This window comes from Megalops cyprinoides, chromosome 2 (assembly GCF_013368585.1).
Source record: "Megalops cyprinoides isolate fMegCyp1 chromosome 2, fMegCyp1.pri, whole genome shotgun sequence".
In the NCBI taxonomy this organism is placed as follows: Eukaryota; Metazoa; Chordata; class Actinopteri; order Elopiformes; family Megalopidae; genus Megalops; species Megalops cyprinoides.
This window is the reverse complement of record NC_050584.1, coordinates 43,617,440-43,633,936: the sequence shown is the minus strand read 5'-3', so window position 1 is coordinate 43,633,936 and position 16,497 is coordinate 43,617,440. Positions and strand designations below refer to the sequence as shown.

Sequence of the window (16,497 nt, the reverse complement as noted above, 5' to 3'; positions counted from 1 at the left end):
ACACAATGATAGGAATAAATTCATCATTTGAGAAGAAATTTTCTCACTGATGTACTTTGTTCAGGTCTCCCATGTTTTTCATGAAGGCGAGGGCATGAGGTAAGTCCTAGTTGATCTAGGAATTGGGGTTCAGGCCCTGGCTGCCTTTGCCAGGGGCTCACCAGTCCTTTTAGGGCATCTTCTCGAATACAGCAGAGGCAGTGCTGTGTTTTCACACTGAAACTGTTCATTTCATGTGCAAGCACATTGCACTGTTAGTGACAAAAAGCCCATCTCACTTCAAGTGCCGTGCACAGTGAAGCGTCCTGGCACATTACTGAAAGGTTGGAAATGCATGAATCCCAAGGTTTGTGTTCTGTTGCATCAACATTTTTTTTTGCAGAGTTTTGTGGCGTACGGAACAGTCAGCTAGCTAACTGTAAGAAAGTACAACAAAAATTCTCGAAGGATGCCAGAGGTATTTTCATCTTTATGAAAAGAACAGCAAGTTGAGAATTTGTTCATATCTGTATTGAACAAGGTTGGTCAAGTCTACATATCACTTCAGGCTGAACAGTCTTTGTGTTTTTCAAGCAATCTACTGCTTGGTTGGTGTACCCAGTTGCAATTTTAAATGTACTATAAAATGTTAAGCTACATTTTTTGATTACATTCAGGAACAAAATTACTAGTGGTATTTTTCATACCCAATTTTAGCATAAGCCATGTCTTGCCATTAACAATTACCACACATACCAAAAGTCCAGAATTTATGTTTCCCCAATGACCAGAAGTGTCAAATTTGCACATGTCATGTTCAACAATATTTAAATCATCGGATGGATTTAATCTGATTTAAAACTGTAGTTGTATTTCACATGTGCAGCCCCATATTATTTGGTGTAAAACAGATAAGACCACTTGTGTCATGCCAGTTTTAAGATTGTTTCTAGGCTGTTTATATTTCAAAATATCCATCCACATTTATGAATATAATTTTTTTTCAGCTAATAAGTACATGAATAGTAAAGCCCCATCACAGTAGTTTTCAAAATAAACATTCTCATTTTTAAAAGAAAAGGGTCCCTTACATAAGGTTTATGACAAGGTTTGGCTCATGAGTTTGTATTGCAGCACAATTCTCAAATTACTTCTAGTGCTTGTAGTGCTGTGGTTTCAGTGTGAATTCCACCAATATAAATGACAGCTCCAAGGTCTTACTGTTTCTGTAGCAATGCCGGTATGCTGCTGGTATGGGCATTGGCCTTTCATTCTGTAAACTCTTAAAGCATTCTCCTAAAATTCTTCTATATTTCAAAATGTTACATAGTGGACAAATTTCTAACCTTTGTCATCTAAAGTGTACATGATTTTCCAAAAGGAGGCTAAAAAAGGGCTGGACAGTGTCAGAGAGCAGATTGCCATTGAGCCCCAGCTGGGACAACTGTGACAAAACCTAGAAATTAAAGGCCATAAAGCCGTAAAAGCTTACAGTTGTCAGGCTATAAATCATTCATCCATATGTCCAATTACTTTAATCAACATCATCCCTGTAAAGCTGTTAAATATTTTTCTTTCTCACAAAGACCTCCAGCCATGCAGAGTAGTGAAACCCCTGGGACAATTCCAGGAGTTACTGCATCAGAGCAGGGTTTGTGATATAAAGAAAAGCTGCACTGTTTCAGGACACATGTATATGAATAAAAAGGGCATAGGGTGCCCTAGGCCAGGTACCAGAGAGTGTCCAGTGGTGCAGACATTAGTGCCAGAGTGGGAGCAGATCAGGGGAGCCTTATTGCCCTGGGACGTAGGGCCAGCTGATTGAGCTGCCGGAGAGCTGCATGTCACGAATAAGAGTCTCAATGGGGGTTTTGCCAACCAGGCGCATGAAGAAGAGCTGGGAAATGAGTGAAGCGGGCACGGCCCTGAGGGCAGGCAGGCGGAGGAGCAGACGCCCAAAACGTTGTGGCTGACCCGGGTATTGCAGACGCTCGTACTCGGTCAGTGCCACCTGGGCCTTCTCCTGCAGGCTCTCCACATGCACAGGGTCTGTCAGTCCACAGGCATCTGCAGACATAAGGAAGTACAGGACAGGCTTCAATCCAGCAGCCACACATACAGGGTGGGCATTCTGCATTTACTGTTCTGTACTATAATGTACTACAGGGTGATCTAATCTACTGTGCTACAAGGTAATATACTGTATTGTACTATACTGCAGTATAGGATAATGTACTGTACTATACTGTACTACAGGGTAATGTACTGTACTGTACTATGCTGTTGCGCTGTAATGTACTACACTGTACAACAGGGTCATATAATGTGCTGTACTACAGTGTAATGTAATACGCCAGGACTGTAGATTTCACTGTGTAATTAACTGTGGAGCTTTTCATACTTAACAGAAATGCTATTATCTAATTTAACTGACTGATGCTTTTATCCAGAATAAATAACTTACAAGACAAACGTGGCATGATATCGAAGACATGCATCAAGGGATCAACAACAGTAATAGCAACACAGGTTCATATGGGGATCTTGCCCAAAATAGTTTTGTGAGACTCAGTATGCTTGTGTATGAGTACATTTACCTTTTACACTGTTGAAAATCTGTGGTTATGACTGTGGTGTGCAATTACATATACTGTCCAGGAGAGGGCACAGAATACTACAGATACCGTATATCTTCATGTTTACATTATAAAAACACAATGGTTTTCATACAGGATTTATGCATTCATTATAGATTCTGTGTAAAATACTATATTTTAAAAACAGAACACTGAGGATTTTGACAGAATGGATAAAACATATTTCCAAATATGTGCTGCTGCACTATTCATTGGTAATTTAACATTCCCATTTTCATTAAAGCACTATTTCAGTAATAATATGTGACTGTAAAAAGTGCCATCTAATGAAATTGTTGTACAAACATAGCACATCTATTCCTAATTGTTTTCTAAATTGGATTTCTCTGATTACCACTAATTGCATTAGCAGAATGTTGTAAAGTCCATCCCCTGGACAGGAATTCAAATCCTCAGGCTACAAGTACCCTCACCCCTGCCTGAAAATAAGCTACCAAAGTTCACTCTCATGTGAAGCAAACAAGCAGACTAGTGGAAGAAGCTGCAATCCTTAATATTTTCTACTCCAACTGACTGTACCACTGATCTCAGAGCAGTGCTAAGCATGTGACCACTCTGCATTTGTATCACATTCTAGGAATGGATCAGAGTTACTGAGGAAGATTGTGAGCTAAGGGAATAGTGGAGGGGTGTTTGCTGTGGGGGTGAGACAGGGTGTGATGCAGATTTGGCTGGGCAAACAGAGACTTGTCACTCACCAGGGGAGAAGAGAGCGATAGCTTTGAGGCAGCTGTACTCAGCAGAGTCCACCTGCAGGCGCGTCAGCTTGTCCACCTGGTCCTGGAAGACACGCACCTGGTCCATGAAGGAGACAACGCGCTCGGCCGACATGGGCGAGGAGTGGAAGCCGGCGGCGGCCAGCAGAGGGGCCATGTGGAGGGGCAGGGCGGACTGTGCTGCGTTCAGGATGAAGAGCTCGCTCCAGCTGAGCCGCAGCAGAGCCACCTGCTCTGACACGGGCAGGTCGGGGAAGTAGGGGATGTTGCGCGCCCACTCGATGGTGCTGAACAGGAGGCGGGCCGCCAGCTCACAGATGTTGTCGATGCCCATGACGGGGCCGCTGCCTCCCTGGAGCTGCTGCTGCTGGTGGCCATACTGGGGCCCATACCGGCTGCTGGGGTACGGCTCGGCCCGCAGGAGCTGAGAAATGAGCTCGGACACCGGCTGCCCGTTGAAGAACTCGCCTGCCCCCACTCCACTGCCAGCACCGCCCCCGGGCATGGATGTGGGGCTAATGCCTGCGTGTGTTGGCGGGATGCGTCCACGCTGGACTGCTGGAGGGGAGGGCGGAGAAACAGGCCAAGACTGAGTTATGCAGTTACTCTCTGTGGGAGTTCTGGCAGATTAACAGCAGACTGAATCTCTGTTACATAAAGCAACTTGATGTACAGGTCCACTCCCTAGATACACCATTAGTCTATCACTGTTGCCCCAGTCCATCTCTGTAATGCTGAGTGTCATGTGTTTTGGCACTGCATATTTTGTACGTGCCTGGGGAGTGAACTTTGAATTGTCAGAGACTCCACTCTGAAGGACAAAGCTACTGAACCGGTCAAGGTTAACCAGCCATTTCCAGGAAGTGGGGAAACAATTCTGACCTTCTTTTGAGTTGAAACAAAACATGAATAACCTGGCTAGTACACTTTGAGTCGTGTGCCAGCCCAATGCGAAGTACATATTTAAACACTGACAGTGATTTGACCTTAGCAGAGGGAAATAGCTTTGTCACATGCCGTTGCTTGGGGGTGGAGAGGGTAGTAGTTTTGAAAGAGGCATTTGAGGCTATTTTGACCATGAAATGGACTCACATGACCATGTTCAAATACAAACAGTAGGCCACTTCCTCTAAATGTAGTAACACACAAACATACTCACAGCTTTCCTACAAGGCATCATCGGGTTTGTATTTTTACCATGATGTAAGCCTATCCTAGGCTGTTTACTACTACAGCAGGAGCATGTCACAATGAGGTGTTACTCATAAAACAATAATCTTAAATTTACAACCACCAGTCACTATTAGACATAGTGCATTTGCAGTGGGCTAATTTATCGGTTGTTGTTTAGGAAGTGTTTACATCTAATTTGTTGTTTTCTGACCCTGACAAAAACACGTGGTGAGTTCAAGATACTTGAGCACTTATTTTGTGTGACATTTCTTCAGGATTTCAGTAACGGACAGAGGGAGTTTAGTTGTTTTTGTTTTTCATTTTTGCTCACTTCTGTTCTCAGAAATGGGCTTCAGGTTATAGTATGTGGTGTAAATATTATTTGTTGGCAGAATATTGCGTAAGTCTGCTGTCAGTAACCGGTCAGAACAGCTTCCAGTGGAAGGAAAAGCATTTTTAAAGGGCAGAGGGGACTGCAACTCTCGTCCTCGCTTCAACTTTCAGCGCTTGACCTTTCACGTGCTTATGAAAACATAGTAAATGTTAGATAAAAAAAAAAATATTTCATGCATAGTGCAATTTAATAAATCACTGCTACTTTCACACTTGTAATTTGATACATACGTGTACCATGGGATGTATTTTTCATGTTTTTTTTTTTTGAAAACAAAGTTTTGAAGTAAATCTTGTTTGTATATCATATCTATATTTCTTAAACACATTTTGACAGTTTTAAGAATATAGTTCTTGTTATTTGTTAATCTCACTCCTGGACATGTGCTATTTTCTCAAGAGAATGTGAGGGGCCAAGGGCTCAGAGAGCAAATTCCTCACCTCTGGAAAAGCTTGTCTTCCCTTTGCGCTCTATGGCAAAGTTAATACTACAGAGAGGGGGCCAGCTGCTGGGCTATTATTTTGCCAGCCTGCTCGAGATAGAGGCTGGAGGGTAGGGGCGAAGCAGCGTGAGATTCGCACCACCGCTGTGCTGGGAAACGTGACTCAGCAGCTCTTCTCAGGATGCGGGCTGTCAGAAGCGCGTGTCTCCGAGGTGAATCTCCCTCACACAAGCAGACAGGAGATTAGCCAGGCTTGACGCACGCTGAGCCCCGGCTTGGCAGTGACTCAGTTAAGCTGCACAGCGATGAGGTGCATGAATGGGGGGGGGGGGGGGGGGGGGGCTCGCGTGTAGAATAGGAGGTTTTTCACAGTAGAAGGATTTGGCCCTGACACTCCTCAGTCTTGTCTCAGTTTTTTTTTTTTTTTGACTAAATAAAGAACAACTTTAATGATTTTAGGTCTATACCCCTGAACTTCTGAATGCAGAGGCAAAAGGGGGCATCCTCTCAGATAAGTGAATTTAATAGATAATAAAAATATTCAGTTGTGGAAGTACCTATTTCAGCAATTTTGCACAGAGGTGATAACTTACAGTACATGAGGCAAAGTGTTTCAGCTGCTGTGGAGTGAGAGAGCCCTGTGCTGTGTGTGTGGTGAGATAGTTACCTTCTTTACGCATCCCAACACGGAAGCATTTCTTCAGGCGGCAGTACTGGCACTGATTGCGGTGGTGCTGGTCGATCTGGCAGTCTCGATTTGACCTGCGTTCGACATTAACTGAGCATCAGAACAACACTGCCCTCTGTTCCATAGCAGTGAACCCCGGCCCACTTTCCGGACTGCTGTCCCTCAGTTTCTTTTTGTAACTCCAGCTAAAGCTGACTGAGGTGGTGGGGTTCGGCTGGCATATGCCTCCTGACACACATCCCAATGAATCTGTTTCTACGATCACTGCCCTCTGTGTGCAGACATGTTTGAGGGGCACTCAAAGCACAGAATGGGGACTTTTGTGAATCATTAGCCCACATTACCTTGTAATGTAGAAGGTAAGGTTAAGATAAGCCAATTACAGCAAAGAATGCTGACACTTGAGGAAAACCCTGTTACTCATAAGCTCTGATAAACAAGGGGAAAAGCAGGCTGGCAGCACAGACAAACTGAATTAACAACTAACTTTTTTAAAGTCTCACAATCAGTTGCGTGTGAAGTAAGAATCTTTCTCTAAAAGATTGTGACATTGGATTGAGTTACTGCCGATGAACAGAAAATGGCTATTTATGGGAGATTGTAATGTTTTTTAACAAAAAAGTGTGCTAGATATGTATCAGTGAATCTTACTCTGCGTGTGACCTTCTTGTATAGTTTGAGTACTCTTACGATTGTGCGTGGGGAAATACATGTCTTGCTAACAAGTATAAATGATTGTGATGTGTGCACATGATACTATTGTCTGGCCTGTACATTGTGATATCTGAGATATCTTTGCATATCCTAACACCATAACAATCATATAATATATTTGAACAAAAGTACAATGAAGGTAATTTCACTGTTTCAGTGTTCACTAACAGACACACCATGCATTATATACAATGGCGTAAGCCAGGGGTGTCCAAACCTCTCCTGGAGGGCCACTTGTCCTGCATGTTTTAGATCTCTCCCTGCTCCAACACAGCTGATTCAAATGATCAATTCGTAACAAACTCCTGAAGCTACTGAATAACAAATGATCAATTCGTAACAAACTCCTGAAGCTACTGAATAACAAACTGATCATTTGAATCAGCTGTGTTGGAGCAGGGAGAGATCTAAAACATGCAGGACAAGTGGCCCTCCAGGAGAGGTTTGGACACCCCTGGCGTAAGCCATGAGTAACCAGATATAACATATGACAAAGGAAAGATATGGTATATTTCTGCAAAGTGGATGATAGTTTTTAGGCAGTCTAAATGTATTGTGAAAATAAAGGCAATTCTGCATTTCATGTGAACACTGAATATTCATGGTGAATAATGCATGTTTTCCAGATTACTTGCATTGCACATGCAGCAATGGGAACATTTTGAGATACACGAGAGGCGGGAATGAATGGGAGAAGATACCTGTGATTTTATTTGGACACACTGTGTGCCGCACATGGCCCCATGCATGATATGGAGTCAAGTGTTTCTTGTGTGTGGGATGAGTGTGCCTAGTGTGCGTGTGTGGGATGAGTGTGCCCAGTGTGCGTGTGTGGGATGAGTGTGCCCAGTGTGCGTGTGAGGGATGAGTGTGCCCAGTGTGTGTGTGAGGCTGGAACAGTGCGACGGAGCACCAGGCCCTCCCCCCTTACCTGCAGGTGTAGCTGAGGTTGCGGCGGATGCTCCTCTTGAAGAAGCTCTTACAGCCCTCGCAGGTGAAGACGCCGTAATGCTTGCCGCTGGACTTGTCACCGCACACGCTGCAGTCCACCACGCAGGCCTTGTCGTCCTCTCCCACTTCGATGTCACTGCTCCCCGCCTGGGGGGATCCGTCGTCCTCGTCGCCCCTCAGGTACCCCTTCTCCCCCAGCCCATTGGTGTCCCTGTCGGGATCGCCCCATCCCCCGCTCACCATGGCCATCGCTGTTCCACCAGGCCTGCCCAGCGAGAGTGAGCCTGGAACTTCCGCCCACCTCAGGTGCTTTGGTCGTTTGATATTAGCCTATAAAATTTGTTTACAGATGCAACTCTAGTAGCACCAGCTCAAAGTCTGACCATATGAAGAGTTCCACTTCTGGGTCAAATCTGACACAGATGTTGAGCAAAAAGGGTTAAATTAAACGTGTTAAAGACTGTTGCCAATCATGAATGAGAATTAAACAAAAAACGCTGCTCTGGATTTTGCTTCTCTTCAGATGTTGTGATTCCTACCACTCAGGAGTGACCTGGAAATTCTTGTCCCACTGAGCTGACTAACTCCTGCTTTGTTTATCCACAGTTCTCACACCCCTTTCTTCTGTCCCCTTTCTCTCTCCCTCTGCTCACCCACTCTTGTGTTTTTCTGTTTCCCCAGTCCTCTGACTCCTCCTGTCTTTTCAAAAGCTTGCCAATTCACAGGCCAGTTCACAGTTCAGGCAAGAAACAGAGCCCAACCTGCCCTTTTCACAGGAAACAATAAATTAAACACAGACGTTCACGCTCTTGTAGAAAATGGACAAAAAAATTCCACAAGTCTCATTGGCCACAAAACTTAGAGGGGGGGGGGGGGCATAGCCCCTCTCAGGACGGAGAAATGACTTGGTGTCCTCTCTCTGCAGATTTCTCCAGAAAAACACCTCAGCAATGTCAGAGCAAGCAAGGGAAAACAGAACTATCCTACTCTCACAAACCAGTCAAACCAGTTCTTAATGTGCAGAGAAAGTGGTATCTTTCAATCTGACAGCACCATGTTAGTATCACTTTACTCTTGTATGAGTGCTCCAGATATAAAAGGAAAGTACATGTAGATATTGCTAAAACAAATCTAGATTTTCTGATACTTAAGCATCCAAAACACAGATTCTTGAAAGGTCCTGTTAGTCCTGAAAAGTCCAAGCTTGTTTGTGTAGGACGTGCACACGTGGAATCATAACCTCTACAAACAGCAAACTAAGAACAAACGTTCAAGGTAAAAAGTCCACATGTGCTGAACTCCCAGAGTGCCTTTGGGCAGTAGTTCCGTCTTTTGCTTTGCGGGATTTTCTTCCAGGTCAACAGGATCAAAAGGTGCAAAGCAGGTCCAGCCTGTAATTGTAGTCTGAAAGTTTCCTTGTTTTGATGCTCTTTAATGAAAACAAAGACTGCTCAAGGAGAGCTCCCTCTGTCGTCTCCCACTCTTCCTCTCTGTCTAAAACAGGATCAAAGTTCGAGGAAGTACCCTCTGTGTTGTTTGTTGTGAAACAAGGCCTGGATCTTGCTGTTTCCTCTCCTCCAGGCTTTGTGGCTTCACTGCTTGAGAAGTGGTGTGAGGGAGCCCAGTAAGACCTTAGCTGTCAGAGAGACAACGAAAGCTCTGCTGTCCAAGTGTCCCTCTGTCTCTTTCCCCCTCTTATTTCTTCAGTGCCTGCCCCCAGCTGGAATGGCTTGAGGCCTAAGCTCTTGTCCGTTCCCGTCAACAAGGTTGGGGGAAGGACTGTGTGCTTTTTGTCAGCTTTTTTCTTTGTTGGCCCTCACAAGCATAAATTAAAGCAACCAAGAGAAAACACGGCAAGACGCTGGGCAGGCTGGCTGTTGTTGTAAGCAGCCAAAGAGCCTCTTCTCTTCTGTCTCTCTATTCCCTCTCTGTCTCTCTCCCTCCCTCCCTCTCCCTCTCCCTCTCTCTCTCTCCCTCCCTCCCTTGCCCTGTGTGTAAGAGAGAGCGAGTCTGTGTGCACAGGGATTTGACACTGCTATTCAAGCCCTCTGGTTGCCATGGCAGTCCCTGCCTTATATGGACATTGGAGTCAAAGAGCAGAGAGTGGGCTGCTGGGCTGCACCAGAGGGCTACACACATTCAAAAAGAATGTGGTGCTGCTCTCCTTCTTTAAGCCCTGACCCCAGGCCTGCCTCAAAGCACATTGCAAGGGAGTTAACCCCAACACTGCCAAAAAAAAAAAAAACAACAACAAAATTCATCTGCTTACCAAAAAACAAGTTTTTTTTATTTTAATTCCATGTTTTTTTTTTCTTTTTCTACATTACGTCAGACCTGTGTAATAGTTCATTTTTGATATGGTTTTAAAACACAAGTATGTTACATATGTATGTCTCTGGGGGAGAATGACATTACCCGCTGTTGCACTTTGGCTTCATTTATTTTGACCCCCCCCCCCCCCACACCGCACTATTAATTTGAATGCTCCTGTTTGGGAATCTCACACAGAATTTGCCATAAAATGAAATAGGCAGTTAAACTTTTTCACAAAAAAGACAAAAAACCTCACTGTCACTGGTTCAGACCATATGATTTATGTTTAGTGTATTTTTAACAGAAAATGATCCGCGTTATTCTTAGATATGTCATTGCCCATTTTTTTTTAATTTTATTTCCAATTACAGAAGTATGCTGATTTTCACATCAACGAATAATATCTTGTTATCTTCATCAATGTCTGAAAAAATGTTTAGGGATATATCATATCACTGAGCAAATTCCATTCACAGAGAGTGTATTTTCCACTGCTATATCATTTAATGTAATCCAGCCATAATAATTAAAATAATTCTGTCAGATATCAGAAGGACATGTGTTTCTATGGTCTTTACCTTTGGCATCAGTATTGTCCTGTCCTCACCATGTTTGCTTCCAATGATCAGTCTGAAAAGTTCTGCTTTGTGAGAAGGGAAGTGAGTAAGAGGTGTACTCTGCCTCTTCAGTGCTTTAATTCAGCCCTACTGCCCACAAAGGCTTGTTGTCTTGTTCTGTGCCAAGGCAGATTCAGATTAGTGATGAGCGCAAAAGGTCAGAATGCCTTAAACACCCCCGCATGGCCTCCGTGATCAGCATGACAGTTTCAGGAAATTAACAAAAAATGAGAGAAAGGAAAAAAAAAGAAAAGAAAAGCTGGATTCACAGTGTCAGATAACAGTCACGTGTCTTGTTATAGCATTACAGAGCAAGTGGTCACATATGGTCTGTTGCCTGATGTTGAAGGCCATGAAATGGAGCTTGGGATCAGTTTAGTAGTAAACATATTTACAATATCAATTTAATCACAATCCATTCCCTGTAGAAAAAAATAAACAGAACTCTGCAAATCTCAAGCATTCAAAATACCATCTGACTTTTTGTGGCATTGTCACCCTCTTTTGTCTCTGCAGTTTGTTTTCAGAGATCTGTGCTAAGCTGAATTAAAGCTCTTTTAATTAAGTCTGTGTGTGTGTGGGGGTGATTATGAACCGACAGGACAGGCCATTTCCACGTTTCCAGTTGTGTCACTCAGCATTACATCACATATATTTGATATCAGCCTCTTTAGGACCATCTGAATTTCTTGGGTTTATGGGAAATCAACGCTTTAAAGTGATAAATAATCAGAAATCCAAGAGGACAAAAATGGAGTAGTACCTTCGTAACTACAGTGTAGAAAAAGACCAAGCATCACTAAAAATGAAAGATTAAGTGGCAGCAGGGTGCCCAGTGTAAGCACTCTTATTTCTTCAATTACAGCTCAGTCGACACATGCCTTAAGATCAGACCTGAAACTTGGAATTTTGTGATACTTTGTGCTTTGTGGGACGTTTTACTGTATTTTTTCAGTTTCCCAGTAGAATGTTAATGCTTGTTGATAGCAAGAAAGAACTTTTCTTAAAATAAATGTAAAAGGAAAATCTGAAATCTGTGCAATCAAGAGATTCTACTGAAAATGTTCATACACACTCACTCATTTGCCATATTAAAAAAAAAATGACCATTAGCTCAGAGTTACCACCCATTCAGTTTGAACTCCCTGTGATTGTCTGCAAACTCTAGTTTTACATTTGTAGGTATCTGGTGGACTCACTCTTGTTTGACTTTTGGTCACATTTCCTTAGTCTATCATTCTCCTGGGCGTTAGAAAAATGGGAAGCTGATGTCATATTCCTTACTATTTGTTTTCTCTGCCTCTCACTGAGCTGTGTGTGTGTGTGTGTGTGTGTGTGTGTGTGTGTGTTATTGAAATAGGTGGGATGGCCTTTGAACTGGTGGCCAAGAATGCTGCTCCTGTCTGCATGGTGTCCAGTGAGGCAGGGTCTGTGAGTCCTCAGCTCAGCCAGTGGCCTACCATTACTATCAGAGAAGCCACACTGTCAGAGTCACACAGCCAAAGACCCATTTGCCTCCTCTGACCCGGAGCTGACGCCAGTTAGCTGAACAAACAAAGCACATACAGATCCTGACCTGCTAGCTACAGCCTCTTCACATCCAGCAACAAGGCACCTCAACTATGTAAAGGTGTGGTTATGTCTGGGGAATTATTTATTTTACATGAGCATATCTCCCAGCTGATGTTTATGTATCCAGTATCAAATCTGTTATGAACTCTGTACAGATATAATATGTCTTTTTATTTTTCTGAAAAAATTCGTTCCATTGAATCAAGGTCTCAGAATGGCTGCTGTTATGTTGTACCCTGAAGGGACCACGTGGTCTCAGAGGAAATAATGTAGGACCCATGTGCTCAGGTATGCAGGAATTTGGTAAATAGCTTTCACTTTAACCATTACTGGTGCTTAGCGCTTTGTGAATGATCACATGACTTCCAGTGTCCTCCATTATCCATTAGGCTGGCCCTTTGACCACTGCAGCAGTTACTTTCTTAAACATGGAGGACCTTTGATCTTATCAGGATGGTCAATGGGCATAAAACAAGCAGGATCCTGGAACCTGTAGAAGGAAAACATCTGCCACTATGATATGAAAAAAAACATCCAAGCAACAAACAGTATCACTGTGTGGATACAATATTCTTACCATAAAACTGCAGAGGTACACTGCAAACCATGAGAGACTATCACATACAGTGTGTCATCTCATTAGTGCAATTTTTCCATCAGCTAGCAGGCAAGGTGTTGAATCAGGAATTTTGGATGCCGCGTCATCAGATAATGTTTCTTTCTTACAGCGCTGAGCAAAATGCAGTGACACTACAAATCCCTTTAATGCTGTCTAGAAAATTACTCCCAGGACAAAGAAATATAATGACCACTAATTGCTCATCCTATTTGTCTTCATTCAGGCTAGTCTTGTTCATGTTTTCAACAAGTGAAGAATTTCATTTTCTGTGTATATCTTTTAAATGTCTGTGTGTACAAGTAACAGCTGGAACTTCATCCAAGTATTCTCCAAGTATTATGGAACTAAGAAGAGGATATATAAATGCCCATTGCCCTTGAAGAATGAAAGAGCAGGAACTTTCAGGATGCAGCACCCAGAAACTTGAAATCACACTTTCACCCATCATCTCTACACATCCAGTACTCACATTTGAACATCAAACAGATTTCATTTGGGGCATATTATAATTTAGGCTTTTTTAAAACCAAAGAGTCAAGCAAAGTGAGAGATTTTTCCATATTTAATTTAAGTATTTTTGAGCCATGGTATGAAATGACCATAGGAGTTTAGAAAAAAGAAAAGCTGATAAAATTAGTATGACTGAAGGACGCATGACTCATTACACAAATATCTTGTTATGTGTTACACTCTCTTGCTGTTAACTAATGTGCACTTCATACTAGTGCATCTACTTCTCTTGGTATCTTAATTTGTATTTTGTGATGCATATTTTTTTCTGGATATAATGTTGTACCAGTTAACTTCGCCCCCTCTGTCTGCAGTTACTTTATTGGCTTGTTGTAAACTGAGATTATTTCTGTTCCGAAATTAGCCATTTCAACCCAACCAAAATCAAAAGAATGAATGAAGGAAGAACAGCTGCAATTCTGAGACAGACCGCTCATATCTTCTTATGTCAATCATTGTTAAACCTAAGTACACAATCTGCTGTTCAGCGTTTTCTGGAGTTGGCGAGACAGAAGAGAGGGTATTAAAGTGGGCACAATTAGGCCTTAATGAGCTCAATTAAGGTATTTCCGAACATAAGTGGATTAAAAACCTGCTTACCTCCCCCTAACCCCTCCCTCCTGTAGCCCTTACCTTTAAGGACCTCATTCATTTAATCCTGTGCTTAGAGTATAAGGAGTTAAACAGCCTCAATGAGGTAACTTGGTCCCTAGTTTGGACCTGAATGGAGAAGAGCCGTGGGGCCCCTTGAGAATGGTTTCACCTCACATCGCCTTTTGTGTACAGAGGATACTTATTGTTGCAGCGTGTCAAGAAAAGGCCCATGCTCTCCAAATGCCACACTATGTGAAAGCAGACTCTGTGTGGGTGTGGGGTTTGGAAGCAGCCCTATCTAAGTAGGTTTTATCAGTCCAGGGATTCTAGAGAATCTTTGTATGTGTTCGCGTGTCTTTTGCTTGTGTTTCCAACAGGCTTGTGTGTGATTGAGGTCAAACCTAGCCAGCGCCTTAAATACGAGCCCATTCTGACCTCTCATCTGTCTCACCCCTGAGAATGGGGATGGTGTAATGGGGCAGCGAGGGCAGCGCCAGGTCAGAGTGAGAGGCCCCGCAGGAGAGAGAGGGAGAGGTGCCTGAGCTGATGTCTGTGAGAAAACAAGGGCTAGGGCAGGGGCTGCAATCTCTTCCTACAGCCCACGGGAGCAACTAATTTAAATGTGAAAGGGATGCTGGGAATAAACGAGGTGACCTTAACCCTGTGGGTCATGGCCCAGTGTGAGAGTGTGTAGGGGGGGACCCCATCTTCATCACAGCCCTGGCCTCTTACTGACAGCTCTTGTCATTGTCTTATAAAAGGAGGTTCTTTTCACCACAACCATCTTGTATTTTCCTTACTCCTTAGTTTCCCAAGATTATGGTATGGTATGTCCCTTACCTTTTTTCAGTAACTTGAGCAGGAGTGTGAAAGCTAAGATGAGCATATCATATTCTTCCACTTTAAACTGGATACGAGAAAAGGTCGCGTTACTCCTTAGCTGTGTTTAATCTTGTATATCGTCATTACATTGGGATTGTCAGGACTTCAGGGCATGACCTTTTCCCAACAGACACGTTTGTTTTCTCACATGAGTATGTGCAGGTGAACCAAATGTATAATAAGGTATTAAAAATGCATTATAGCTGTTAACTAATGGACACTACCTAGGGCAGTCTGACAAAGCAACTCTGATCAAATTCAAATGCTAATGCAATATTCTTTTCTTTCACTAAGTACTATCCTTGGAGGTGGACCATGGGATACCAGAGAGAAAATACTGAGGAAACGCAGGAGTCAAGGCTATTTCCACATTATATAATCTGTGTAATTTATAACACACTGTATCCAAAGAATGTGTGTGTGTGTGTGTGTGTGTCACAGTCCCATGTGTGTGTGTATCATAGTCCTGATGTGTGTGTGTGTGTGTGTGTGTGTGTGTGTGTGTGTGTGTGTGTGTGTGCACGCTCACAGTTCCTGTATTCTGTTCTGCGGTTGGGCAGGGAGGGGTGTGATGGAGGCCACAACTCTGGGAAAGAAGCTGTTCCCCAGTCTATTGGTGCGGGATCTTAGTGCCTTGAACCGTTTGCCGGACGACAGCAGTTCGAACAGGGAGTGGCTGGGGTGTGTGGTGTCCCTGATGATGCTGCTTGCTTTCTTCCTCAGTCGACTGGCATAGATGGTGTCCAGTTTTGGGAGTTCCATCCCAACAATGCTCTGGGCCACCTTGACCACACGATGCAGGTCCTTTGGTAAAGGGTAAATTCTCATATTATGGCTTCTTTTCATTTATCCCTTATGATTCTGATTCTATGTATTTATATATATACCCTCGAATGCTAAGAAGGATTTAGAAATACACCTATATGTAATATACTGAGATGCAGTTTGAATTCATGTCTGAGAATTTATCTTACCAAAGATATCCCTGGATATCCCTGGCCAGGTCTACAGACTATTATGAGGTGTAATAGGCCTTATGGCATAAGCAACCCACATGAGTACGGGGAGTGTTTGGAGAGGCAAAAGCAATAATACTGGCAATACTGAAGACAATCGCCTGAAATAATAGTAACGATCGTCATTATAAGACACAGAGTCAGGAAACCCCCCCTCAGACTGACCTCTCCAGGAAGGGCAGGCTTAGGCGAGAATCAAGACCTTTAGATGCTCACAGTATACTGTGGCCTCCTGAACCCTCTTTCAAACTTTTAAACAACAGCCAGGGCATCTTGTGTCCCCATGGGTGTGACACTTGACCTTTGCCCATAACCCGTAGCAAGAACGCACAGCTGCCGGCAGCCAGACGAGGCAGAGCTCAGGAGTGGGCGTCCACCCAAGAGAGAGAGCAACTCAGGGGTCCTGGAGGAGAGAGATGAATGGGCAGGCTGGGATTTTCCAAATACATCCTCCATCATCCCATCCCTACCCCTTTAGTTCTATTCCTATTACAGGGTAGCATGCAGTGTTTTCATCTAAATGTATAAAATACACTCATTTTATTATTCTTCTTTTACTTATTCTGTTTGTGTGCAGACAGAAACTTTACTTGTAAGGCGATGAGGTCCCTGGTTCTCAAGTGATTTATTTCCAATTTCCTCCAACAGTTTTACATGTAA

General features: G+C 43.3%; 1 protein-coding gene across 2 annotated transcripts; it reads right to left on the bottom strand.

Annotated features, from left to right (window-relative positions):
- Nucleotides 1–1,025: 1,025 nt before the first annotated feature.
- nr2f6b (nuclear receptor subfamily 2, group F, member 6b) lies at nt 1,026–9,659 on the bottom strand. 2 transcript variants are annotated; one of them, XM_036521167.1, is made up of 4 exons: nt 7,695–9,659; nt 6,029–6,123; nt 3,335–3,910; nt 1,026–2,046 (listed from the first exon to the last, which is right to left on the bottom strand). In XM_036521167.1, the coding sequence occupies exons 1-4, from the start codon at nt 7,961–7,963 to the stop codon at nt 1,772–1,774; spliced, it is 1,215 nt and encodes a 404-aa protein (XP_036377060.1). In that variant the 5' UTR covers nt 7,964–9,659; the 3' UTR covers nt 1,026–1,771. The 2 variants fall into 2 exon arrangements, with proteins under 2 accessions (XP_036377060.1, XP_036377061.1); XM_036521168.1 differs by having other exon boundaries at nt 3,335–3,907.
- Nucleotides 9,660–16,497: the final 6,838 nt, after the last annotated feature.